General features: G+C 45.6%; 1 protein-coding gene across 2 annotated transcripts in view; it reads left to right on the forward strand.

Annotated features, from left to right (window-relative positions):
* ADAMTS17 (ADAM metallopeptidase with thrombospondin type 1 motif 17) overlaps nucleotides 1–27,972 on the forward strand; it is a 262,297-nt gene that overhangs the window by 27,487 nt on the left and 206,838 nt on the right. For both annotated transcript variants that reach the window (XM_067471299.1, XM_067471300.1), the window contains exon 4: nucleotides 21,232–21,404. In XM_067471299.1, coding sequence (XP_067327400.1) covers nucleotides 21,232–21,404 — 173 coding nt within the window. The remainder of the gene's footprint in view (nucleotides 1–21,231; nucleotides 21,405–27,972) is intronic.

A 27,972-nucleotide genomic window follows, 5' to 3' on the forward strand; every position in this document is an offset into this window, starting at 1 on the left:
ATTCATCTCTCTAATCTGTCAAGATCGTTTTGTCTTCTGGAGTATTGGCTATCCCTCCCAATTTGGTGTCGTCTGCAAACTTGATGATCCTGCCTTCTAGCCCTTCATCTAAGTCATTAATAAAGCTGTTGAACAAGACCGGGCCCAGGACGGAACCCTGTTCATGGCACTCCGCTCGTCACTTCTTTCCAGGATGAAGAGGAAGCATTGGGGAGAATCACCCTTTGGGTTCGTCCATTTAACCAATTCCAGATCCACCTCACCATAGTTTTGCCTAGCCCACATTGGACTAGTTTCCTTGCCAGAAGGTCATGGGGGACCTTGAAAGTGTATTAAACTGCAAAAACCTTGTTTTTGCAGGAGGGACATCCTGCAGCACATTATATTAGTATATTACATAATTCTGTTATTATATTATAATTATATAATTATAATATATTGCACTGTGTAACATAGTATTTGTTCCTGGGTTATAAATGACATTTCCTAATTGGTCCTATCATAAAAACATACGAAAAGTTTATTAAACTGGGTTGTTGTAGGTTTTTTTTTGGGGGGGGGGGCTATATGGCCATGTTCTAAAGACATTTTCTCCTGACGTTTCACTTGCATCTATGGCAAGCATCCTCAGAGATAGTGAGGTCTGTTGGAACTAGGAAAAAGGGTTTATATATCTGTGGAATGACCAGGGTGGGACAAAGGACTCTTGTCTGTTGGAGCTAGGTGTGAATGTTTCAACTGATCACCTTGATTAGCATTTGATTGTCTGGCAGTGCCTGGAGCAATCTTTTGTTGAGAGGTGATTAGATGTCCTTGTTTGTTTCCTCTCTGTTGTGCTGTTCTAATTTTAGAGTTTTTTTTAATACTGGTAGCCAGATTTTGTTCATTTTCATGGTTTTCTCCTTTCTGTTGAAATTGTCCACAGGCTTGTGGCTTCTCTGTGTAGTCTGACATGGTGGTTGTGAGAGTGGTCCAGCATTTCTGTCTTCTCAAATAATCTGCTGTGTCCAGGTTGGTTCATCAGGTTCTCTGCTATGACTGACTTCTCTGGTTAAAGTAGTCTGCAGTGCTAGTACCATTTGGACCATTTGAAGCTTCCGAGCCGTCTTCAAAGGCAACCCCACGTAGAGCGCTGTGACAGCCCGAGTGGCGCCACCTATGTATAAAACTGTTAATTGCAAAATTTAAACTGTTGTATTATGCTTAATCCTGCCCCTTTTACCTTGCTTGTGTATAGTTGTAGGGACTGGTTACTTATAGCTGTCAATCAGTACTGTTTGGTTCCACCTCTTCCTGCAAGAGGGGAGAACTTCCTTTTTCTTCATTCTACCATCAGAGATCATACCACATGGACATGAGTAAGAGACTTGATTCTTAAAAGACCCTGATTTAAGTTACCTCTTAGCACCAGTTATGAGGTTTTTTACTCTTGAGACTTGTGCATCATGTTCAGGCCAATCTGAATGACGTTGGAAGTCTCAAGCACCTTCAAGCCGGTTCTTTTGGCACCAAAGGAAGATCCTGAATCTTCAAAACATAGGCCATCTGAACTGGGGTTCAGCCATTGAGGAAGGAGGAAACTTGGTGAGGCTTCTCAGCTTCAAACCCCTTGGACCCAGGACTAATTGAGACTGTAACATATATTTTCCTTCACCCCTCTAAAGTTTTCCAGCTCATTGCTTTGAAGAAATGACTTTGTGATAAATAAAACTTATTTTGAGTTATTTACAGCGTTTTGGGTTTTTGGGAGTTCCAGTTTCCTATAGGAGGGCAAGAAGCAATCCCCTGGGGGAAAGATGCCACGTCCATCCCTCCTTTATTAAGAATAATAGCCCCCAGGCGCGACAGCACAAGCGTGTTGCAGTAATCTATACAGGATGTAACCAGAGCGTGGACTACTGTGGCCAAGTCAGACTTCCCAAAGTACGGGCGCAGCTGGCGCACAAGTTTTAATTGTGCAAATGCTCCCCTGGTCACCGCCGAAACTTGGGGATCCAGGCTCAGCGATGAATCCAGGATCACACCCAAGCACCTATTTATTTATCTATTTATTTATTTATTTATTTATTTATTTGCTTTATTTCTATAACGCATTTTTCAGCCCAAAAAGGCGACTCAATGTGGTTTACAAGGTACAAATTATCATAACAATGTCGGTGCAATTAAAAACACAACAAATATAACAACAGGATCAACAACACCGATCCACAACAATTAACAAACAACATGAAACAAACATAGCGCCTCAATGAAATCAGATCCGATCTCATAATCCTTGTATCATTCCTGTGTTCCATTTACCGTCTTCCTATGTTCGGTTGCACTGTTAACCAAACGCTTGTTCATAAAGCCAGGTCTTGACCTTTCTCCGAAACGCCAGCAATGATGGTGCCTGTCTGATGTCTACCGGTAAGGCATTCCATAGCCAAGGGGCCACCACTGAGAAGGCTCTGTCTCTCGTCCCCGCCAAACGCGCCTGTGACGCAGGCGGGACCGAGAGCAGGGCCTCCCCAGACGATCTTAATGTTCTAGTCGGTTCATAGGTGGAGATGCGTTCGGAGAGGTAAGTGGGGTCAGAACCGTTTAGGGCTTTATAGGCTAAAGCCAGCACCTTGAATTGTGCCCGGTAGCAGATTGGCAGCCAGTGGAGCTGGCTCAACAGAGGAGTGGTACGCTCCCTGAGTGCCGCTCCCGTTAGCAACCTGGCTGCCGAGCGCTGGGCCATCTGAAGCTTCCGGGCAGTCTTCAAGGGCAACCCCACGTAGAGCACGTTGCAGTAATCAATGCGGGATGTAACCAGAGCGTGGACTACCGTGGCCAAGTCAGACTTCCCAAGGTACGGGTGCAACTGGCGCACAAGTTTTAATTGTGCAAATGCTCCCCTGGACACCGCCGAAACTTGGGGTTCCAAGCTTAGCGAAGAGTCCAGGATCACACCCAAGCTGCGAACCTGCGTCTTCAGGGGGAGTGTAACCCCGTCTAACACAGGCTGTAACCCTATACTCTGTTCGGCCTTTTGACTGACCAGGAGTGCCTCTGTCTTATCTGGATTCAATTTCAATTTGTTAGCCCTCATCCAGTCCGACACAGCGGCCAAGCAGCGGTTCAGGACCTGAACAGCCTCCTTAGTAGTAGGTGGGAAGGAGTGACAGAGTTGGACGTCATCTGCGTACAGATAACACCGCACCCCGAAACTCCGGATGATCTCTCCCAACGGCTTCATGTAGATGTTAAATAACATGGGGGACAATATTGAGCCCTGCGGGACCCCACAAGACAATGGTTGTGAGGTAGAGCAGTTGTCCCCCAGCAACACCTTCTGAGTACGATCCTCTAGGAAGGACCTGAGCCACTGCAGAACAGTGCCACCAAGGCCCATTCCCACGAGGTGTCTCAGAAGGATACTGTGGTCGACGGTATCGAAGGCCGCTGAGAGGTCCAGCAGAACTAACAGGGACACACTCCCCCTGTCTAGCTCCCTGCGCAGATCATCCACTAAGGCAACCAAGGCTGTCTCGGTACCATGTCCCGGCCTGAAATCTGCTGTGTCCAGAATTCAACTGAGAGAAAATGCGGGCAATGCTGCCCGAGCAAAGGAAAAACCACGCTGGCAAAGAGAAAGGGGCGGAGAAAGGGGCGGGGCGAGAGGCGCAGGCTCATGACGTCAGGGACGTGCTAGCAAGGTTTGCTCCCGCAGGAACAGAGTTTGCGGCGGCTCTAAAGAATAATAGCCCCCAGGCGCGACAGCACAAGCGTGTTGCAGTAATCTATACAGGATGTAACCAGAGCGTGGACTACTGTGGCCAAGTCAGACTTCCCAAAGTACGGGCGCAGCTGGCGCACAAGTTTTAATTGTGCAAATGCTCCCCTGGTCACCGCCGAAACTTGGGTATCCAGGCTCAGCGATGAATCCAGGATCACACCCAAGCACCTATGGCTTCATCATTTGGCCTGCCGCATAGCCAGCCCAGGAAGCCAACCCGATGCCTCTCTGCAGATGGGCAGATCCCACCATGCTGCCCCAACTGCATTATATCAAGTCGTCACCAGCGTAATCCCTGGTAATATAAGCAAATACCTTGGTCTACCCAGGCAGGCAGCAGATCTGCTGAGTCAGGAGCTGCAAGTGTACACAGCCCGGTCATAGCCTTCAGCTGCCATGGGGACTGCCAGTTCAGCATTCTTAAATCCTAAAGTGGAGGCAGAGTCCATGTACATGGCAATGCTGCAAAAAAACCTACAGCCATCTGCGATTCCGGCAGTATCTAGGGACCAGAGTGGCAAAGAATTCTTTACGAACGCAGAAGTGTCTGCGGAGGAAATGGTCATCATGGTCATAAAATTTGCTAGGAATCCTTTCTGGAGAGTGGAGAGGAAGCCTAGCCCACCACCTTCCTACTTTCTCAAATGGAAGCACTAAAGGAACTTGCGGGAATGCAGAACAAGCACATTTACTGCGCTTTCAACTATTTCCAAAAAAGTTGTGGTCTTTAATGCTGTTCATTTTTCACCTTAAGAACAGACAAGCACCTCAAGCCCTGAGGATGGTCTGGGAAGGAATCCCACTGGAGTATTGCAGCACGCCCAAACACCTGGGAGTTACTCTGGACTGTGCTCTGACTTGTAAGAAGCACTGCTTGAATATCAAGCAGAAAGTGAGTGCTAGAAATCACATTGTACGAAATCTGACTGGCACAACCTGGGGAATCACAACCAGGCACAGTGAAGGCATCTGCCCTTGCGCTTTGCTACTCTGCTGCTGAGTGTGCATGCCCAGAGTGGAATACATCTCACCATGTTTAAACAGTGGACGTGACTATGTATTGTCAAAGGCTTTCATGGCTGGAATCACTGGGTTGTTGTAGGTTTTTTCGGGCTGTATGGCCATGGTCTAGAGGCATTCTCTCCTGATGTTTAGCCTGCATCTATGGCAAGCATCCTCAGAGGTAGTGAGGTCTGTTGGAACTAGGAAAAAGGGTTTATATATCGTCGAAGGCTTTCATGGCGGGAATCACTGGGTTCTTGTAGGTTTTCCGGGCTATATGGCCGTGGACTAGAAGCATTCTCTCCTGATGGTTCACCTGCATCTATGGCAAACATCCTCAGAGGTAACGAGGTCTGTTGGAACTAGGAAAAAGGGTTTATATATCGTCGAAGGCTTTCATGGCGGGAATCACTGGGTTGTTGTAGGTTTTTTCGGGCTATATGGCCATGGTCTAGAGGCATTCTCTCCTGATGTTTAGCCTGCATCTATGGCAAGCATCCTCAGAGGTAGTGAGGTCTGTTGGAACTAGGAAAAAGGGTTTATATATCGTCGAAGGCTTTCATGGCGGGAATCACTGGGTTCTTGTAGGTTTTCCGGGCTATATGGCCGTGGACTAGAAGCATTCTCTCCTGATGGTTCACCTGCATCTATGGCAAACATCCTCAGAGGTAACGAGGTCTGTTGGAACTAGGAAAAAGGGTTTATATATCGTCGAAGGCTTTCATGGCGGGAATCACTGGGTTGTTGTAGGTTTTTTCGGGCTATATGGCCGTGGTCTAGAGGCATTCTCTCCTGATGTTTAGCCTGCATCTATGGCAAGCATCCTCAGAGGTAGTGAGGTCTGTTGGAACTAGGAAAAAGGGTTTATATATCGTCGAAGGCTTTCATGGCGGGAATCACTGGGTTCTTGTAGGTTTTCCGGGCTATATGGCCGTGGACTAGAAGCATTCTCTCCTGATGGTTCACCTGCATCTATGGCAAACATCCTCAGAGGTAACGAGGTCTGTTGGAACTAGGAAAAAGGGTTTATATATCGTCGAAGGCTTTCATGGCGGGAATCACTGGGTTGTTGTAGGTTTTTTCGGGCTATATGGCCGTGGTCTAGAGGCATTCTCTCCTGATGTTTAGCCTGCATCTATGGCAAGCATCCTCAGAGGTAGTGAGGTCTGTTGGAACTAGGAAAAAGGGTTTATATATCGTCGAAGGCTTTCATGGCGGGAATCACTGGGTTCTTGTAGGTTTTCCGGGCTATATGGCCGTGGACTAGAAGCATTCTCTCCTGATGGTTCACCTGCATCTATGGCAAACATCCTCAGAGGTAACGAGGTCTGTTGGAACTAGGAAAAAGGGTTTATATATCGTCGAAGGCTTTCATGGCGGGAATCACTGGGTTGTTGTAGGTTTTTTCGGGCTATATGGCCATGGTCTAGAGGCATTCTCTCCTGATGTTTAGCCTGCATCTATGGCAAGCATCCTCAGAGGTAGTGAGGTCTGTTGGAACTAGGAAAAAGGGTTTATATATCGTCGAAGGCTTTCATGGCGGGAATCACTGGGTTCTTGTAGGTTTTCCGGGCTATATGGCCATGGACTAGAAGCATTCTCTCCTGATGGTTCACCTGCATCTATGGCAAGCATCCTCAGAGGTAACTAGGTCTGTTGGAACTAGGAAAAAGGGTTTATATATCGTCGAAGGCTTTCATGGCGGGAATCACTGGGTTGTTGTAGGTTTTCCCGGCTATATGGCCATGTTCTAGAGGCATTTTCTCCTGACGTTTTGCCTGCATCTATGGCAAGCATCCTCACTACCTCCGAGGGTGCTTGCCAAAGATGCAGGTGAAACGTCAGGAGAAAATGCCTCTAGAACATGGCCATATAGCCCGGAAAACCTACAACAACCTCACCTACCTCTGAGGATGCTTGCCATAGATGCAGGCGAAACGTCAGGAGAAAATGCCTCTAGACCATGGCCATATACCCTGAAAAAACCTACAACAACCCAGTGGAAGTGACTCTTAATGACACAAGCCAGATTATCACAGGATGTCTACGCCCCACACCGTTGGAGAAATTATACTGCTTCGGCAGTATTGCACCACCTGACATCTGCTGGGAAGTAGTAGCCAGCAATGAAAAGACCAAGACAGTGACATCTCTGGCTCATCCCCTGATCGGATATCAGCCAGCATGCCAACAACTCAAATCAAGAAATAGCTTCCTAAGATTTACAGAAATGCTGGCAAGAACACCTCAGCAAGCGAGAGTCCAAAAGTGGCAGGCTAAAAGTGGCAGATTAAAACTCAGCACCTTAATCAGTGGCTGAATGAGAGACTCCCCCCTGGGCACACAAAGGACTGGGCGACTTGGAAGGCGCTGATCAGACTGCGCTCTGGCACCATGTGATGCAGAGCCAACCTTCTGAAATGGGGCCACAAAGTGGAGTCCACGACATGCAAGTGTGGAGAAGAGCAAACCACAGGCCACCTACTACAAAGTGGTCTGAGCCCCATGACATACACAATGGAGGACCTGGGTTGTTGTAGGTTTTGTAGCGTTGTTGTAGGACCTTCTTATAGCGACACCATAGGCACTCTGGTCAAAGGACATTTAGTAACATGCCAAGTTTAGTAACATTCCTCCTTCCTCTTCCCTTGTGTCCACTGGCTACATCAGTTGCTGGAAACTGAGTTCCAAAGTCATTTGGGGTGGGTGCATCTAGACTGTAGAATTAATGCAGTTTGAATTGCGATACCTCTATGATATGGAATTCTGGGATTTGTAATTCAGTGAGGCACCAGCACTCTTTGGCAGAGAAGGCCAAATACCTGGTAAAACTTCAGCTCCCATGATTCCATAACATTGAGGCATTGCAGTTAAAGTGGTATCAAACTGCATTAACTCTAAAGTGTGGAACATGTTAAAATGTAGGTTTTTTTCGGGCTATATGGCCATTGTCTAGAGGCATTCTCTCCTGATGTTTCGCCTGCATCTATGGCAAGCATCCTCAGAGGTAGTGAGGTCTGTCGGAACTAGGAAAAAGGGTTTATATATCTGTGGAATGACCAGGGTGAGACAAAGGACTCTTGTCTGCTGGAGCTAGGTGTGAATGTTTCAACTGACCATCTTGATTAGCCTATAATGGCTTGACAGTGCCTAGAGCAAACTTTTGTTGAGAGGTGATTAGATGTCCTTGTTTGTTAGACATCTAATCACCTCTCAACAAAAGTTTAATCACCTGTTGACAAAAGTTTGCTCTAGGCATTGTCAGGCCATTATATGCTAATCAAAGTGGTCAGTTGAAACATTCACACCTAACTCCAGCAGACAAGAGTCCTTTGTCCTACCCTGGTCATTCCACAGATATATAAACTGGGTTGTTGTAGGTTTTCCAGGCTATATGGCCATGTTCTAGAGGCATTTTCTCCTGACATTTCGCCTGCATCTATGGCAAGCATCCTCAGAGGCAGTGAGGTCTGTTGGAACTAGGAAAAAGGGTTTATATATCTGTGGAATGACCAGGGTGAGACAAAGGACTCTTGTCTGCTGGAGCTAGGTGTGAATGTTTCAACTGACCATCTTGATTAGCATATAATGGCTTGACAGATCATCCAGCTTTATGCAGAGCTGTTGTGTGCCCAGGGGGGAGTCTCTCATTCAGCTACTGATTAATCTGCCACTTTTAGCCTGCCACTTTTGGACTCTCGCTTGCTGAGGTATTCTTGCCAGCATTTCTGTAGATCTTAGGAAGCTATTTCTTGATTTGAGTTGTTGGTATGCTGTCTGATATCCGATACAGCCCCTCAACAGGTAGATTATTTCCCAAAACATACGTCCAGCATCTCAGAGGATAAGGAATACAAATGTTATTCGTTCATAAATAATCATATCCAGATTTTCCGTAACCAAAAACAGAATGAAAGCTTTGCAGGAGGGCTGATTTCAAAGCCACCTCTTCTCTTATCAGGATGGAGGGAGGAAAGGAGGGGACTTCAGGTAGACGCAATAAAGGCCCGCCATGCCTGCCGCCGATACTTTTTGGCATTTGCTATACATCTAATGCAAACTGTCACGAAAAGACGTTTGTTAATGTTTCAAACGTTACTTCCTAATATGGCATAATAAAGTTTTCATGGCATTGCTCACTATTTTTAGCATACACGGGTCTTTGGCCATAGCAATAGGACTTGCAGGCCAAGTGAAACCTACAGAGAAAAAGAAAATAGCCTAGTTGAGAGGTGGTTATTAAGGGTGCAATGGGGGAAGGCTAAAATCAGTAGATCAGAAAAAAATCATAGAATCATAGAATCAAAGAGTTGGAAGAGACCTCATGGGCCATCCAGTCCAACCCCCTGCCAAGAAGCAGGAATATTGCATTCAAATCACCCCTGACAGATGGCCATCCCGCCTCTGTTTAAAAGCTTCCAAAGAAGGAGCCTCCGTCACACTCCGGGGCAGAGAGTTCCACTGCTGAACGGCTCTCACAGTCAGGAAGTTCTTCCTCATGTTCAGATGGAATCTCCTTTCTTGTAGTTTGAAGCCATTGTTCATCATCCTGATCTCCATGGAAGCAGAGAACAAGCTTGCTTCCTCCTCCCCGTGGCTTCCTCTCACATATTTATACATGGCTATCATATCTCCTCTCAGCCTTCTCTTCTTCAGGCTAAACATGCCCAGCTCCTTAAGCCGCTCCTTATAGGGCTTGTTCTCCAGACCCTTGATCATTTTAGTCGCCCTCCTCTGGACACATTCCAGCTTGTCAATATCTCTCTTGAGTTGTGGTGCCCAGAATTGGACACAATATTCCAGGTATGGTCTAACCAAAGCAGAATAGAGGGGTAGCATGACTTCCCTAGATCTAGACACTATGCTCCTATTGATTCAGGCCAAAATCCCATTGGCTTTTTTTGCCGCCACATCACATTGTTGGCTCATGTTTAACTTGTTGTCCACGAGGACTCCAAGGTCTTTTTCACACATACTGCTCTCGAGCCAGGCATTGTCCCCCATTCTGTATCTTTGCATTTCATTTCTGCTGCCAAAGTGGAGTATCTTGCATTTGTCACTATTGAACTTCATTTTGTTAGTTTTGGCCCATCTATCTAATCTGTCAAGATTGTTTTGAATCCTGCTCCTGTCTTCTGGAGTATTGGCTATCCCTCCCAATTTGGTGTCATCTGCAAACTTGATGATCATGCCTTCTAGCCCTTCATCTAAGTAATTAATCAAGATGTTGAACAGGACCGGGCCCAGGACGGAACCCTGCGGCACTCCACTGGTCACTTCTTTCCAGGATGAAGAGGAAGCATTGGGGAGAATCACCCTCTGGGTTCGTCCATTTAACCAATTACAGATCCACCTCACCGTAGTTTTGCCTAGCCCAAATGTAACTCCATTCCACAAACTTGCGTTCTGTTTGCTACCCATTAGTGCTCTCTTCAACTATTTGTAGCAGATACAATAATGTTTGCAAAACAACAATCTTTATAGAATCATAGAGTTGGAAGAGTCCTCATGGGCCATCCAGTCCAACCCCCTGCCAAGAAGCCCGGAAAAACCTACAACAACCCAGATCTATGCACATTTGCATGTTATTTCACAAATTAGGATTTGTTATTAGGATTTTTCTTGCTCGTATTGCCTCTGAGAACCTGGAGAGATAACATAGGCAACAGCCTCTCCTTTTGAACACTGGAGGATTTGGATGCAGCCAGAGGCGGCCCTAGGTAATTTTCAACGGTAAGCAAACAGTATTTTGGCACACCCCCCCCCCCCCAACCAATCATTGATATATATTTTCTGTTCGTCGTGGGAGTTCTGTGTGCCATATTTGGTTCAATTCCATCATTGGTGGAGTTCAGAATGCTCTTTGATTTTAGGTGAATTATACATCCCAGTAACTACACTTGCCGCATTTGCTCCCTTGCCTGGCCCGCTTTGGGTCCAGAGGCATGCCTGAAGACCCCAGCGTTTTCACCAAAAGTCACCTCTTCTCCTGACTTTCTCCTCAGCCATTGGGACCAAGAGAGAGAGAGAGAGAGAGAGAGAGAGAGAGAGAGGTGGAGATGCCCACCTTTCCTGAAGGTAGGTGCAAAAACAAAGGAGGGAGCGGAGGTGGGAGATACCTCCAGCCGGAGGGTCTCTCTCTCTCTCTCTTGGTCCCAATGGCTGAAGAGAAAGTCAGGAGAAGATGCGACTTTTGGTGCGCACGCTGGGGTCTTCAGACACGCCTCCAGACCTGAAGCGGGCCAGGCGCGGTGGCTCCGCCCCTTGGCCCACCCGCGGATTGGGGAGAGGAGAGGAGGCAGGTGGAGTGCTGGGGGATCAGGAAAGGGAGCCAGTCATGGGGAAGGGATCGAACGCGGAGAACGATTGAGCACCGGCTCCGCTCGCGCACCCGGTGGCCGGGTGGAGCAGGAACGAGAGGGGCTAGGTGAGGCTCAAGGGCCCGGCCCCTTTGGGAAGGGGATCGCCTGGCAGCGAGGCAAGAAAGCTGAGGATCCCCCCGGACTGCTAGGGCTGTTGTGAGCTGAGGGGGCGCTCCTCAAGTGGCGGTTGAGGGGCATTTACAGAGGTGCCTCTGCGCCCCTGGCAAAAAAAAGTGTTCTGCGATCATTTACTTCGCATAATGGACGAGCCGCCCCTGGATGCAGCAGACTGTTCCTCCCAAGTGAGGCTTGCAAAGTGTTTGAGCCTCGAAGCCATTCTCCTTGCTATGTATACAGTGCCCTTCCTTTTGCCTACAAAGATACATCAAGGATATTGAGGCCCTTGCGGAGTCACATATTTGTGTAAGCCTGCCTCAGGCACCAGCGTTTCTCTTTCAAGCACCCAGACCTCCATCACCTTCTGAGCTTCTGTATTGACAAGGGGTCGCATTACACTGTTCAGGCAGGTAACTTGCAGGTATAATTGCTTCTGTGTCCTGTTCCTGCATGCTGTGAAACATGATTATGTTGCACCTCAAATGCAATCTTGGAAAAGCTTTTAACACTGGAAGGAAGTCTGTTAGGGCATAGTGCTGAAGATCAGAGAAATTAAAAAATAATATTATAATCATAGAATCATTGGAAGAGACCTCATGGACCATCTAGTCCAGGGGTCCTCAAACTATAGCCTGGGGGCCAGATACGGCCCTCCAAGGCCATTTACCCAGCCCTCGCTCAGGGTCAACCTAAGTCTGAAATGACTTAAAAGGCCTGCATCAATAGGAGCATAGTGTCTAGATCTAGGGAAGTAATGCTACCCCTCTATTCTGTTTTGGTTAGACCACATCTGGAATATTGTGTCCAATTCTGGGCACCACAATTCAAGAGAGATATTGACAAGCTGGAATGTGTCCAGAGGAATGTGTCCAGAGGAGAGCGACTAAAATGATAAAAGGTCTGGAGAACAAACCCTATGAGGAGCGGCTTAAGGAGCTGGGCATGTTTAGCCTGAAGAAGAGAAGGCTGAGAGGGGATATGATAGCCATGTATAAATATGTGAGAGGAAGCCACAGGGAGGAGGGAGCAAGCTTGTTTTCTGCTTCCTTGGAGACTAGGACGCAGAACAATGGCTTCAAACTACAAGAGAGGAGCTGTTAAACCTTTGTACTTTATATCACACTAGCTGTGCCCTGCCACGCATTGCTGTGGCCTATAGTAAAACTTATCAAAGTTGAGGTAGATATCTGGACTATTATGAAAGAGAGGTACCTACCTATTCCTTCCCCCTTTTCCTCCCCCTTTCTCTCCTTTCTTCCTTCTCTACCTCTTTCTTTCTTTCACTACTTGGTTTCATCCTTCTCTCTTTCCTTCATTCCCTCCCCCTTTCTTCCTTTGCCTTTCTTCCCTCCCTGTTTGCTTCCTTCTTTCACTTTTTATTTCCTTTTATTTCACCACCATCATAACAATAACAATAATGGAATGCATTGCCTCTGGGACCTGACACCTCTCCCATTCCCCCTAAAAGGGTCTCATAGGAACAATAGCATCATCATAATGATAATAGAAATAACAACCTTTACCCACCACGTGTTGCTGTGGCCAACCTTCCCTCTTTCTCTCCTTCTTTCACTCCTTCCTTCCCTCCCATCTTTCCTTCTCCTCTTCCTTCTCTATCTCTTTCCTTCCTTCCTCCTTTTTCTTTCTCTTCTGGTCTCTTTTCTTCCTTCTCTCTTTCCTTCTTTCCTTCCCTCCCTCTTTCTCTACATCTTCCCCCTTCCTTCACTCCCTCTTTCCTTCCTTCATTCCCTTTTTTCTTTCCTTCTCTCCTTCCTTCCTTCTCCCTTTTTCTTTCCCTTCCTCTGTCTCTCATTTCTTCCTTCTCTACCTCTTTCCTTCCTTCCCCCTTTTTCTTTCTCTTCTGCTGTCTTTCTTTTCTTTCCTTTTCTTCTTCCTTCTTTCTCTAAGTAGATATGTTTGTATCTTGTGGGTTGTGTTATGGGCATGGGAATTTTGGTTAAGTTTCGTTGGGTTTTTTTAGAGTTTTGTTGTTTTGCCGTTTTGTGAGTGTGTTGTTGTGTTGTTTTTCATTTTGAGTAGATATGTTTGTACCTTGTGGGTTGTGTTATGGGCATGGCAATTTTGGTGCAGTTTCGTTGGGGGGTTGTGGAGTTTTGCTGTCCCGTTGAACCAACCTAACAGATTTATATATATAGATGCTTGAGACACTCTGGTAAGCAACGAAGTAACAAAGTTTATTTATAGCTTCTGGTTCCAATGCTTTATGGTTACATTTGTGTTTTGATTACAGTCTGGAGTCAGTATCATTCACTCAGTCTGGAGTCAGTATCATTCATTCAGTATCATTCACTCAGTTAACTTTTCTTATGAAACCCTCACAAACTACAAGAGAGGAGATTCCATCTGAACATGAGGAAGAACTTCCTGACTGGGAGAGCCGTTCAGCAGTGGAACTCTCTGCCCCGGAGTGTGGTGGAGGCTCTTTCTTTGGAAGCTTTTAAACAGAGGCTGGATGGCCATCTATCGGGGGTGATTTGAATGCAATATTCCTGCTTCTTGGCAGGGGGTTGGACTGGATGGCCCATGAGGTCTCTTCCAACTCTTTGATTCTATTATTCTAAAAGCACACAACAACAACAACAACAACAACAACAATCCTATCTCATCAGCCAAAAGCAGGCCCACACTTCCCACTGAAATACTAATAAGTTTATATTTGATATATACTACAAATAAGATATGTGCAGTGTGTATAGGAATTCATTCATCCGGCCCTCCACCAGTTTGAGAGACTGTGACCTGGCCCTCTGTTTAAACAGTTTGAGGACCCCTTATCTAGTCCAACCCCCTGCCAAGAAGCAGGAAAATTGCATTCAAAGCACCCCCGACAGATGGCCGTCCAACCTCTGTTTAAAAGCTTCCAAAGAAGGAGCCTCCACCACATTCCGGGGCAGAGAGTTCCACTGCTGAACAGCTCTCACAGTCAGGAAGTTCTTCCTCATGTTCAGAAGGAATCTCTTTTCTTGTAGTTTGAAGCCGTTGTTCCGCGTCCTAGTCTCCAGGGCAGCAGAAAACAAGCTTGCTCCCTCCTCCCTGTGACTTCCTCTCACATATTTATACATGGCTATCATATCTCCTCATCCCGGGGAGCGGCGTGAGCTTCCGCTGTCAGCCCTAGCTTCTGCCAACCTAGCAGTTCGAAAACATGCAAATGTGAGTAGATCATTTATTTATTTACTTGTATACCGCAGTTTCTCAGCCCAGCCGGTGACTCAACGCGGTTTACAGTAGGTACCGCGGTTTACAATACCCCCAATAGGTACCGCTCCAGCGGGAAGGTAACGGCGCTCCATGCAGTCATGCCGGCCACATGACCTTGGAGGTGTCTACAGACAACGCTGGCTCTTCGGCTTAGAAATGGAGATGAACACCACACCCCAGAGTCAGACATGACTGGACTTAATGTTAGGGGACTACCTTTACCTTTTTATCATATCTCCTCTCAGCCTTCTCTTCTTCAGGCTAAACATGCTCAGCTCCTTAAGCCGCTCCTCATAGGGCTTGTTCTCCAGACCCTTGATCATTTTAGTTGCCCTCCTTTGGACACATTCCAGCTTGTCCATATTTCTTCAACTGTTGTGCTCAGAGTGGAACACAATATTCCAGGTGTGGTCTAACCAAGGCAGAATAGAGGGGTAACATGACTTCCCTGGATCTAAACTCCTATTGATGCAATCCAAAATCCCGTTGGCTTTTTTGCCGCCGCATCACATTGTTGGCTCATGTTTAACTTGTTGTCCACGAGGACTCCAAGATCATTTTCACACGTACTGCTCTCAAGCCACGCGTCCCCCATTCTGTATCTTTGCATTTCATTTTTCCTGCCAAAGTGGAGTATCTTGCATTTGTCACTGTTGAACTTCATTTTGTTAGTTTTGGCCCATCTCTCTAATCCTGCATCTCTTCTGCAGCGTAACAGTTTTTGACATATAAGGCTACTCCGTCTCCTCTCCCCTTTGTTCCGTTTCTGTGAAAGAGATTATAGGGAGTAGCTCATTCGAACAAAAACCAATTTCCCAATTTCTGTCTCCTTCTCCCACTTCCATGCCTGTCCTGTGTCCTCAGCTTACTTCAGTTGCTGCAAACTGAGTTCAGAGTCTGAAAGTAGTTTGTATTCCATTAACTAAGCAGGGAGAGAGGAGAGGAAGGGGCTGAATCTTGTTCTTCCCAAGAGGCTCAGGCAGAAGCAGCTTCTCCTAGTTTGTGTGTTTTTCTCATTAATCACTTTTGACATCTTCTCCACACTGATCTCGCTTCAACACAGATGTCCCAGGCTCCGTCTATGATAGATTGAGAGCATGACCAAATCAGGACATTTGGCATTGCTCATTTGGCATTGCTCTCTTTGCCTTGCTGCCTTGCACGGAAACATATTTTAAGGTGGCTTCTTCTTAAACAAATCATTAGGATCCATTCACTTCTAATATCTTCTAACATAGAAGAAAATGTCCAGAACTGAGTTGTTGATATGCATTAACATACCATGTATGTATACTAGGCCTGGGCGGTTTCGTTTCGTTAATTCGTAATTCGTTAATAATTCATTAATTTTTCCAATTACAAAACGATAACGAACCATTCTGGAGCAATCATTAAAAAAACGAATTTTTAAACACGTTTTGTAAGTGCTTCGTATTTCGTTATTGTATTCGTTTCGTTATTGTTCTGAGGTCGTTTCGTTATTATTTCCGCATGTCTGGGCCAGTTTTATGGTTTAATTAGTGAAAAAAAATTATAATATCACACCAACAGTCAACAACAGAGGGAGAGGGAAGCTTCAGAAGTTTTTGGAGGTTTTTTAGCGTATTTCGCGGTCGCGTCCGCCATTAACGAATCGATTCGTTATTGTTTCGGAAATCGATTCGTTAATTTTTACCATTTACGAAATTTCGTAAATATCGAACTTTTTAAAAGGAAAATTTTGTAATTATTTTAAATATCGAAACAAAAAAAAAACCCCAAATACAAATCGATTTTAGAAACAAATTTTTGCATTGTTACCCAGGCCTAATGTATACCATGTATGTATAGGTTGACCTAGGACTTCATCACACGCGATAAAATCAGTATTTCTAATAATTTAAGAAATGGATACATGACGTGGGTTTCAATTGTTTCAACTATTTCGCTGTTTCTAAAGTGTGGTTTTCCCCAATGATTTTAAAGTCAATTGGCAATCAACTTCATTCTAAATTCCTCATGGAGACACGGGTAAAAACGTCACATTTCCCACGTGATGGGAATTCCTCCGTGCTGTCCTTCCAACGGCAGGCTAAAATCCTTCTGTGCAGACAGGCTTTTAAAGATGAAGGTGGTTAAGATCAATTCCGGGGGTGTGGTGGTTGGCTATACTCTGGGGCTCTTTTTGAGAGGCAGAGGCAGGAGCCCTTCCATGATGAACACCTGGCTTCAACATTTGCTTCTATGCAATCATTTCTGAATCGTACGGCAATCCTCCCTGAACATAGTGTTCTGTCGCGCGCTGGGCTTGAAACGAATTGCTTTTAAAACAGGACGTGCAACTTTAGCCCAGCGGGAAGCCAGGGGGCCTGAAGAGAAATTCGTAAGGATTTTCACCATAAACAGTCTTTAGAGGACTTGTGAAGTATAACAAAGTCTTTTATTGCTGAACAATCAACAGAAATTTCTTTTATCTTCAAAAGGTTAAACAAATGCTTCCAGGCTTTGTGCAACTGGTGGCTTTTAACTGTTGCTTTTACTGTAAAGGAAAATCCCTTTCCAAACTTCTCCCAGGCTAACTGTGATCCTAAACCTAACTGATGTGGATCCACTACCGGGCTGAACTGCGTCTCAAAACCGAGTGGACCTACCAGTAGGCCTGTAGTCACTTAGCTGGGGTTCTTGATGTTTAAAGCTGTTATTCCCTCCGAAATTCCTCGGGGCTGTAAGGCTGTTTCCCTGGGAACCTTTGGGGATCTTTAGAAACTCTTAAGACTGTTCTCCTCCGGGAGGTCTTAAGGGTTGAAGCCTTTGTATAGGAGAAAGTCTGTACACGTCCTGTACATTGACTTTCCTTGCTGAGAGTGACTGGAAATGGCTCCCTTCCCTTCACAATTGTCCTGAACAGGGGGCGGAACCAAACTTAATGATGATGGACAGGGGGCCTGCCCTATAACTGCAAACTTTAACAGGAAGCCACCATTCTGCAGAATCCCAAGCCTTGGGAAACACTTAATACAAGGCAAATAAAGTGGGAGCTTCTGGTACAGCTGTACCAGCACACATAGTCTCCCCTCTTTCCAAGTCCCATGGCACTTCCATCTCCGTCTCAGAGTGCGTGCAGTCAGAGTATACAAAGCTTGATTGTTCCTTCGATCTCAGCCCTCCTTTAAAGAACTGCCTTTACGAGAAATTGCTGGTGCCCACCCTAAGCCTCTGGCAATAGTGGGAGCTGTATCTCTGGCTTAATAACAATAATAATCTATATTCTGTTTTCAAACACACACAGAAACTGCACGGATGGAGGGGAGTTTGCCCGGGCAAGCCTATTGAGGTTTTACCCACCGGTGTGCAGATTGCTATTATTCATTATTATCTCAGCATTAAGGGTATCCTCTCTTTTTTTGGTCCATTCTGTGGATGATCTTTATCTCAATAGAGTATTTCCAACATGTGTGGGGTTTTTGCCTCTTTGTTTCTTGGGTGTGTGTGTGTGTGTGTTTTTTTTTTTTGTTTGATTGATTTTTCAAGAGGAAAGGAGGGCGGTTTCTTGCCTGCTTCAGTTTGGAACAGTGGTTCCCAACCTTCCTAATGCCGCGACCCCTTAATACACTTCCTCATGTTGTGGTGACCCCCAACCATAAAATTATTTTCATTGTTACTTTATAACTGTAATTTTGCTACTGTTATGAATCGTTCCGGGGAGCGGCGTGAGCTTCCGCTGTCAGCCCTAGCTTCTGCCAACCGAGCAGTTCGAAAACATGCAAATGTGAGTAGATCAATAGGTACCGCTCCGGCGGGAAGGTAACGGCGCTCCATGCAGTCATGCCAGCCACATGACCTTGGAGGTGTCTACGGACAACGCTGGCTCTTCGGCTTAGAAATTGAGATGAGCACCATATCCCAGAGTCAGACATGACTGGACTTAATGTCAAGGGACTACCTTTACCTTTACCTTTTTATGAATCGTAATGTAAATATCTGATATGCAGGATGTATTTTCATTCACTGGACCAAATTTGGCACAAATACCCAATATGCCCAAATTTGAATACTGGTGGGGTTGGGGGAAAGGATTGATTTTGTAATTTAGGAGTTGTAGTTGCTGGGATTTATAGTTCATCTACAATCAAAGAGCTCCACCAACGATAGAATTGAACCAAAGTTGGCACACAGACTTCCCATGACCAATACGAAATACTGGAAGGGTTTGGTGGGTATTGACCTTAAGTTTCAGAGTTGTAGTTCACCTACATACAGAGAGCACTGTGAACTCAAACAATGATAGGTCTGGACTAAACTTGGCACGAATACTCAATATGCCTAGATGTGAACACTGGTGGAGTTTGGGGGAAATAGACCTTGACATTTGGGAGTTGTAGTTGCTGGGATTTATAGTTCACCTACAATCAAAGAGCATTCTGAACCCCACCAACAATAGAATTGGACCTAACTTCCCACACAGACCCAGATGACCACAGAAAATACTGTGTTTTCTGATGGCTTTGGCGACCCCTCTGACACCCTCTCGTGACCCCCCCAGGGGTCCCGACCTCCAGGTTGAGAAACGCTGGTTTAGAAGATGGGTAAAGGCGAGGAGAAGAAGAGCTTTGTGGAGCAATGATAGCTTGTGCCTCAGGCAGAAAAGCAGGAGAGCCGGACGGCTGCCAGGCAACTTAACAGAAGATGGGCTTGATATGCATAAATGTGCGCAAGGAGGGGATGGAAGCAGGTGCAGCATGAGGCAGGCCTCAATCTCAGGTGTATCCTGAGAGCCACACAAAGAAGATAAGCAAGGCCCAAGCATAGGAGGACAGTGAGTGAGTGTGTGTGTGTATTTCACAGCAGGGCTCCTCCAACTTGTTAAGCTGAGGACCGGTTCATAGACCCAAAGCAAACTGCACATATCTTATTTGTAGTGCAAGAATGCCATCACTGGCGATCACTCGTGTCTAAGTAGGTTGGCCTTCCAAGTCTGGGGTTGTTGCAAGATAGATCCCTTAAAGCTCCAGACCAGTATTTAGTAAAAGTAAAGTTTATTAGTTCACAACTAAGAGAAAAACAAACCAAAAAGGCTCAAAACACTTACTCTTCAGTGTGAAACACAGTATTACCCACAGTTAGCCCAAAAAAAGAGGACCTGGAAAATAACCCAGATTAAACAGGAACATAATCCGGTTTAAATTTAAAGCTATGCAATCAGCAGGGAAAAAAGGCACTCCAATCCGCAGCACGACGTCAGCGAATACGAAGGGTCGAACAGCAAGGCCGAAGTCGTCTACCAAGTCAATCCAAACGTGATGTAGTCGTCGTCGTGAATCCAATCTGGGTCGAGGAAGGAGAAGGCAGCAAACACGATAACCCAGTCCAGGTCATACACAGAGCCAAAACGAAGAATGGCAGCACAGCAGCTAATGCATAAGATCAGCACAAAGGCAGTCCAGAGAAAACCCCACAGTTCCAACCCCCGCAGCCATGGATAATCCGGATTAAATTTACGTCCACAGAAGTCTTCCCAAACATGTCTTCCCAAACAGCTCTCAAGGACACACGAATACCCATCAACACCTTGCTGACTGCAAGGAACCCCATCTCCCAACCCCACTTTTATTCACAAATCATTCACAAATAACTGGAACCACTCGACACCCTGTTACCAGCTGAAACCCCTTGCCCCAATTCCTCCTCAGAACTGGAATCAGACAACGCCCCACCAGACCTCCTTTCAGCTGAAGCCCTTTGCTGATCCCTCCAATCTCTCCATCTTCTATCCAGACCCATAACTCCCCAAGACAGCCAGATCCCCACTGAGCCAACCAGAGAACCCCACAAATGTGTTGCTACTTGTGGGCTCTTCACAAACGTTCTGGACCTCCCGCACTTTAGTCCAGTCCATTTCTCCATCCTCTGAACTTGCCATACCACTCTCCTCAGTCTCAGACCCATTATTCCCTGCGAAGCCCTCAAATGATTCATCATCACTGGAATCCATAAGTATTTCCCTGATCCACTTTCTCTGTCGCTCCTCATCGGAGTCTTGCTCACGAGTAGTTTTCCTTCCCCTCCTAATACTCCCAGTAGTATCACTACTCAAAGACTCCATCACAACAGGGGTCTTGGTGGTAGATGTGTAGGTGACTGTGGAGCCCTATTCTTGACCTGCATGTTCTTCTGGAGTGAGGACATTGATTACCAGGTGGAAGGTGGTCACAACAAGGGTTAGCTTGACACACCTCCTTTCTCCCTTTCGCCCTCCATTCGTGCCTCTTCGAATTCCACAGCTGACCTCCAGCTAGAGTGCTAAAGGACGAGGGCTTCCCAGTTCTCTCTCGGTATCTCTGCCACAGTTTATAGATCCAAACTACAACTGCTTAAATGTCTAGTGCTGGTTTTGACCTATATAGCTCTATACGGTTCTGGCCCAGCTTACTTGTCCGAACGCATCCACCCTACGTCCCATCTCGTAATCTAAGATCATCCAGGGAGGCCCTGCTCTCGCTCTAGTCAATTGCGTAAATGAGTCTGGCGGGGATGAGAGACAGGGCCTTCTCGGCAGTGGCCCCTCGCCTATGAGGTAAGATCTGCTCTCTCCCTCCTGGCTTTCAGAAAGAAATTAAAATCATGGCTTTGGGACCAGGCCTTTGGACAGTAGATGTTTGTAGAGTTTAAAGGACATGGACTAGAATGACAATACTAGTGTATTGAATATAGGAACATGGAACAATGGATTATGAGATTGGATCTTGTTTCTCAGAGGAGATCGTAACCATGCCTTTTGCTTTTCAGAAAAGAAGAGGCAAAAAAAGGCCAAGCTGACCAACGACTGGAGAGAACGGAGGAATGCTATTCGACTGATGAATGAATACACTGTGGAAACCCTTGTGGTGGCAGATTCGGACATGGTCCAGTACCATGGAGCAGACGCGGCTCAGAGGTTCATTCTCACTGTGATGAACATGGTAAGTGTGCACTCACTTCTTGTTATGCTTGGATTGAAAACTAGTCACTGATGTTTGTTTTTAGGACTGAAGTTGACCTTTGTCTTCAATTTTTTGTGCAGTCGAAGGACTTTATCGTGCGGAGTGGGCAAACGATCATTGAGACAGAACCCTCACTTTTAGTGACTGTGCTGGCACAGCTGTGCCAGAAGCTAAATTTTATTTTTCTATGCATGGTTAGTCTGCACGTGTTTCTGTTAGACAGGCATTTTGCAGTTAAGCAGCTTCCCCCAGGCTGCAGTCATAGGCTAGCAGCCTGCCTATCATCGTTGGGGCTTTTGGAACTGCCTTTCCCCCAGGTTCAGGAGGGAAAAAGGGGATCGTTTGTTCAGTCTTACAGTTTGAAGCCCAACTACAGGATGTGTGAGTTTTTCCCTCCTGTAGAAAAGCTTTGTTTCTTACAAGCTTGGCTGGGGAAGATGATTCTCACAGCTTTACTAAGAAATACAGCACAGCCCTTGTTGGGATTAAAGAAACAGATCCACAGCATTTGTGGAAAAAATCCAAAGGACTCCAGCTGGAAAATCTTCAGAGTTTTAGCCGGTAAGGTCTACTCGGGTACCCATAAAGCTAATTGGAATCGGGAGTAGGGCCCCACGCCAGCTAAGCCTAAAAGACAGATTGCCCAGGAAAGGGTCAAAAGGATTTCCTGTTGGGGTTCAGCCTGAGTTTGAACTTGAACCTGATTCTCTGTTTGTTCCTCCTGATGCTAATGAAAATATATTTACTGATGCTAATGAAAATGTACTTCCTGATGCTAATGAAAATGTACTTCTTGCTGTCAATGCTCCTGAAATTAGTGAGGAAGAAACTTCTGTAGATTTGGAAAATGAAAGTACCAGTGTTCATGAGAATGTTTCAGAGGGAAGTCATGACCTTTCACTCCCTTCTGCACCTGGAAACCTTAATGAGAATAGAAGGGGCCAGATCTGGCAAGACAGAAGTAAATCACTCAGCTTGTGAAGGTCTTCCAGATTAAAAGAAATACAAACAACGGCTTCAAAGCAGGGAGGCGTTTCACGAAACCAATTCCTCGGCTTTAAGTGCCTTCCGCCGGGCTGAATTTCTCAGTTCAGGCATCGTTTTAGATTGATGAAGACCTTGGCAGTTCTCCCGATTTCCCTGGCCATCGTCTTGAAAGATTTCTAGGACATCAAGTATGGTTAGTGGATTGCTAACAGGTTCCAGTATTTTACAGTGTGGCTTTGGGTTTTGATCTTGTTCATGGAAATTCATGTTTGCTGATTTTGCTGTGGCTTTTGACTTTGCATTTTTCCTTTATTTTGTAACCATTTTTCTTCAATAAAAAGGATTGTTTTTTCACAGTCAAGTGTGGTGGATAGTTATCTTAGGGCCTCGTTCCCTGCTCTGGATTGCAACATTTCCCTCATAGAAGAAAGAAACAGTCCATGAAGCTAGTTGCCTGTCCATTGTGGACAAGTTAAGAAATATTTGGTTGATTTGTTGAAGATCTAAGAAGTATTTGACTGATTTGTTGCACCAATAAAGAACTTTGTTAAACTTTCCAAGCTTCTAAAGATTTTGTATAGGGAAATTCATAGGGTCTCTCAGCCGAGGCACCCCGGCGTCCCGCTGGGCACATAAAGATCACGTCCTGTTAATAGACAATTGCTACAGACCCAGCGTGTGACAGCACAGTTGCATTTGGGAAGAAGCTTTCAAGGGGGTTCAGGCAGTTTATGGGAAGCTTTTTTTATCTGGTTATTTCACTTCTCATGTGTATATTGTTAGTTTTGGATAAGCATTTTGTTGACGCTCTTCCTTCAATCTGTATTATTCTTGTGCCATTTATTAGGCTTGGGTAACAACGGAAAAATTTGTTTCTAAACTCGTTTCGTTTTTAGGGGTCCATCGCGTTTCGTTTTTTAAAAGAATTCCGAAATTTTCCTTTTAAAAATTTCAAAATTTACGAAATTTCGTATAATTACGAATCGATTCGTTAATTGCGCAATATGCTAAAAAAAACCTCCAAATGGGACAGGGGGAACTTCTGAAGCTTCCCTCTCCCTCTGTTGTTGACTGTTGGTGTGATAAAACAAACAACAACTATAAAACTTGTACCAGACATGGGAAAATAATTATGAAATAATTACGAAATAATTTCAAAATAATAATGAAACAATTACGAAACAATTACGGAATAAATTGAAAAAAATGTTTCGAATCTAATTTACTCCTCACACTATTCCTGCATGGCTCAATATTGGATCGTAAGCTAATTTAAATACAAATTAATAACGAGCCCTAAACGACTCCGGCCCTGTTTACCTCTCCGAACGTATTCTCCCCTACGAACCATCAAGATTATTAAGATCATCTGGAGAGGCCCTGCTCTCGGTCCCACCGGCCTCGCAAGCGCGCCTGGTGGAGACGAGGGACAGGGCCTTCTCGGTGGTGGCCCCGCGACTCTGGAACTCTTTCCCTCTGGAGGCCAGAACCGCCCCATCCATCCTAACATTTAGGAAACAGGTGAAGACGTGGCTGTGGAGTCAGGCCTTCGATGAATGAGACAACACCATAGGACCCTGGATGGAAGTTGATGTAGATCCATCTTAATAGGACGACTGACCACTGTAGTTTTATATATAGTGTTTTTAAAGTTGTTTTTGTAATTGTGATATATGATATTTTAATGAGTGTATATGTTTTTATGGCTGGAAACCGGGCTGAGTCCCTCAATGAGGTTGAGAAGCTCGGTATAGAAAACTGTGAAATAAATAAATAAATAAATAAATAAGAATCATAGAATTATAGAATCAAAGAGTTGGAAGAGACCTCATGGGCCATCCAGTCCAACCCCTTTCTGCCAAGAAGCAGGAATATTGCATTCAAATCACCCCTGACAAATGGCCATCCAGCCTCTGCTTAAAAGCTTCCAGAGAAGGAGCCTCCACCACACTCCGGGGCAGAGAGTTCCACTGCTGAACGGCTCTCACAGTCAGGAAGTTCTTCCTAATGTTCAGATGGAATCTCCTCTCTTGTAGTTTGAAGCCATTGTTCCGCGTCCTAGTCTCCAAGGAAGCAGAAAAGCTTGCTCCCTCCTCCCTGTGACTTCCTCTCACATATTTATACATGGCTATCATGTCTCCTCTCAGCCTTCTCTTCTTCAGGCTAAACATGCCCAGCTCCTTAAGCCGTTCCTCATAGGGCTTGTTCTCCAGACCCTTGATCATTTTAGTCACCCTCCTCTGGACACATTCCAGCTTGTCAATATCTCTCTTGAATTGTGGTGCCCAGAATTGGACACAATATTACGAAATTAACGAACAAAACCGCCCAAGCCTACCATTTATACCTCTGTAGCCAATATACCTGTTTTTCAAATGTACAGGAATTCATGGGCTCTGTCAATTGAGGCACATCATAGAATCAAAGAGTTGGAAGAGACCTCATGGGCCATCCAGTTCAACCCTCTGCCAAGAAGGGAAGTCGGACTTGGCCACGGTGGTCCACGCTCTGGTCACATCCCAGATTGATTACTGCAACGCGCTCTACGTGGGGTTGCCCTTGAAGACGGCCCGGAAGCTTCAGATGGTCCAGCGCTCGGCAGCCAGGTTGCTAACAGGAGCGGCACTCAGGGAGCACACCACTCCTCTGCTGAGCCAGCTCCACTGGCTGCCAATCCGCTACCGGGCTCAATTCAAGGTGCTGGCCTTGGCCTATAAAGCCCTAAACGGTTCTGGCCCCGCTTACCTCTCCGAACGCATTTCTGCCTACGAACCGACTAGAATATTAAGATCGTCTGGGCAGGCCCTGCTCTCGATCCCGCCTGCGTCACAGGTGCGCTTGGCGGGGACGAGAGACAGGGCCTTCTCAGTGGTGGCCCCTCGGCTATGGAATGCCTTACCAGCAGACATCAGACAGGCACCTTCGTTGCTGGCGTTTCGGAGAATGGTCAAGACCTGGCTTTACGAACAAGCGTTTGGCTAGGCAATGCAACTAACTAAGGAAGACGGTAACTGAACATAGGAACGGCACAATGACTATGAGAATGGATCTGACTTTAACGGAGGCGCTATATATGTTGTTTGTTGATTTGTCTGTCTGATGTTAATTGTTGTGGAGTGACGTTGTCGTCCCGGTTGTTGTATTGCTGTGTTTTAATTGCACTGTAAACCGCATTGAGTCGCCTGTCAAGGGCTGAAATATGCGGTATAAAAGTGAAGCAAATAAATAAATAAATAAATATTGCATTTAAATCACCCCTGACAGATGGCCATCCAGCCTCTGTTTAAAAGCTTCCAAAGAAGGAGCCTCCACCACACTCCGGGCCATATCTATGTTTGCTTTGTAGGGTTTGGTAGTAAGTGAATGCAATCCAGCCTTTGCAATGCAGGTTCCATTCTGTGCCTGCTACGAATGTTGGTGACCTACCAATGTTGGCTTTGCAGAATTCGGTTTCAACTGGGAGGACGAACAGCTGCCTCTAAAAGAAACCAGAATGTTAATTTTGGCACCTGGGCCAGGATTTAAGCAAATGGAGCGCTGCTCTTGGGGGGGAATGTATTAATTTGGCTCTTTGCTGCAAGGCATTACATTTGCTGTCAAACCACAAAGACTCAAAATGGCTTATTAGTGAACGCATGATACTTAGAGTTGCTTGAAGTTGGGATCTCTTTAAGGCAATTTAATATCTGTTTGTTGCGGGTGAAAGCCAGCATTACAAAATCCCCTTTAATTTTTGCAGCTGTTGAATGAGAATGCGAGGGTCTTTTTGAAGGATGCAACCCAAAATATAATGAAATCCCTTTCAAAAGACATTTATTGCATGATGGACACCTAAAGCCAAGTCCCTGCTTTTAATGCACTTTCATGCCTTTGATGTTGTGCCCACAACTAGCATTCAATTAGAAATACTTTATTAAAATCCTTAAATTATAGTTTAGGAAACCTTTCATGAAAATCTGGGTGTTTGATTAAGACTTGGGGGTCGGGTGTTGAGTGTCTGTGATGAAGGAATGAGGCGATCAAGGAAAGATGATGTATACGCAGGGGCGGCTCAACCCATTACGCAAAATAAGCATTTGCAGTATAGTTCATTTTGCCCAGGGGCGCTCTTGAGGCGCTCTTAGGGGAAAACAGACCTTGACATATGCAAGTTGTAGTTACTGGAATGTATAGTTCACCTAAAATCAAAGAGCATTCTGAACTCCACCAATGATGGAATTGAACCAAATATGGCACACAGAACTCCCACAATGAACAGAAAATATATATCAGTGATTGGTTGGGGGGGGGGGGCAAAATACCATTTGCTTACCATTGAAAATTTCCTAGGGCCGCCTCTGTGTATACGTTTGGGAAGAATTGTGAGGTTCAGCTCTCCTGAGGCTGTACTGCTTCCCAAATGAAGGTGAAATACACACACACACACACACATACACACACACCATAGCTGTCCCCTGCCACGCGTTGCTGTGGCCCAGTCTGGTGATCTGGAAAATGAGGAAATGTTGGTTTCCAATATATGTAATTACTTTATGTTTGTGGGTAAACAGTATTTCTTGTTTGTTTGTCAGTGTTGATGTGAGGAGTGTCTGGTTTGCCTATTCTGGAATATGCAACGTATCATTGTCCTTCTTTAGGGTCCCTTTCAAATCTATGATACTATATGTATGTGTGTGAATCATATATATCTAAATCTATAAAAATAATAATAATAAACCTTTATTTGTACCCCGCTACCATCTCCCGAAGGACTCGGTGCAGCTTACAAGAGGCCGAGCCCAAATATAACAATAAAGACAACAACAACAACACAATAACTCAAAAAACAAAGCAATAGCAAAGAATAGCAATAACATTAACAACATGCAATGACAGAATTAAAAACAATGGCCGGGCCAAATGTAATAATTAAAATTAAATATTAAAAGTTCTGGGCATGACAAGGTGGGGTATTTGGAGGGGGGTGCGCATGCAGATATCCTGGATCTCTGATAAAGTGCGTTGGGATATAATGCTAGGAGTTTCCTTAGTCTGGAAAGGCACACTGGAACAACCATGTTTTCAAGCTCCTCCTCAAGATTGCTAGCGACGGGGCCTGCCTGATGTCCTTAGGGAGAGAGTTCCAGAGTCGAGGGGCCACCACTGAGAAGGCCCTCTCCCTCGCTCCCACCAATCGCGCTTGCGATGCCGGTGGGATTGTAAGCAGGGCCTCTCCAGATGAATGAAGAGAACGTGTGGGTTCGTACACAGAGATGCGGTCACGCAGGTAGGCGGGTCCCAAACCATTTAGGCCTTTGTAGGTAAGCACCTTGAATTGGGACCGGAAAATGAAAGGCAGCCAATGGAGCTCCTTAAACAGGAGGGTTGACCTCTCCCTGTAAGAAGCACCAGTTAACAACCTGGCCACTGCCCGTTGGACCAATTGAAATTTCCGGGCCGTTTTCAAGGGCAGCCCCACGTAGAGTGCATTACAGTAATCTAATCTGGAAGTGACTAAGGCTGGATGGCTCTTTGTCAGGAGGGCTTTGATTATGTTTTCTTGCCCTGGTGAAGGGAGTTG

This window comes from Anolis sagrei, chromosome 9 (assembly GCF_037176765.1).
Source record: "Anolis sagrei isolate rAnoSag1 chromosome 9, rAnoSag1.mat, whole genome shotgun sequence".
Lineage (NCBI taxonomy): Eukaryota > Metazoa > Chordata > Lepidosauria > Squamata > Dactyloidae > Anolis > Anolis sagrei.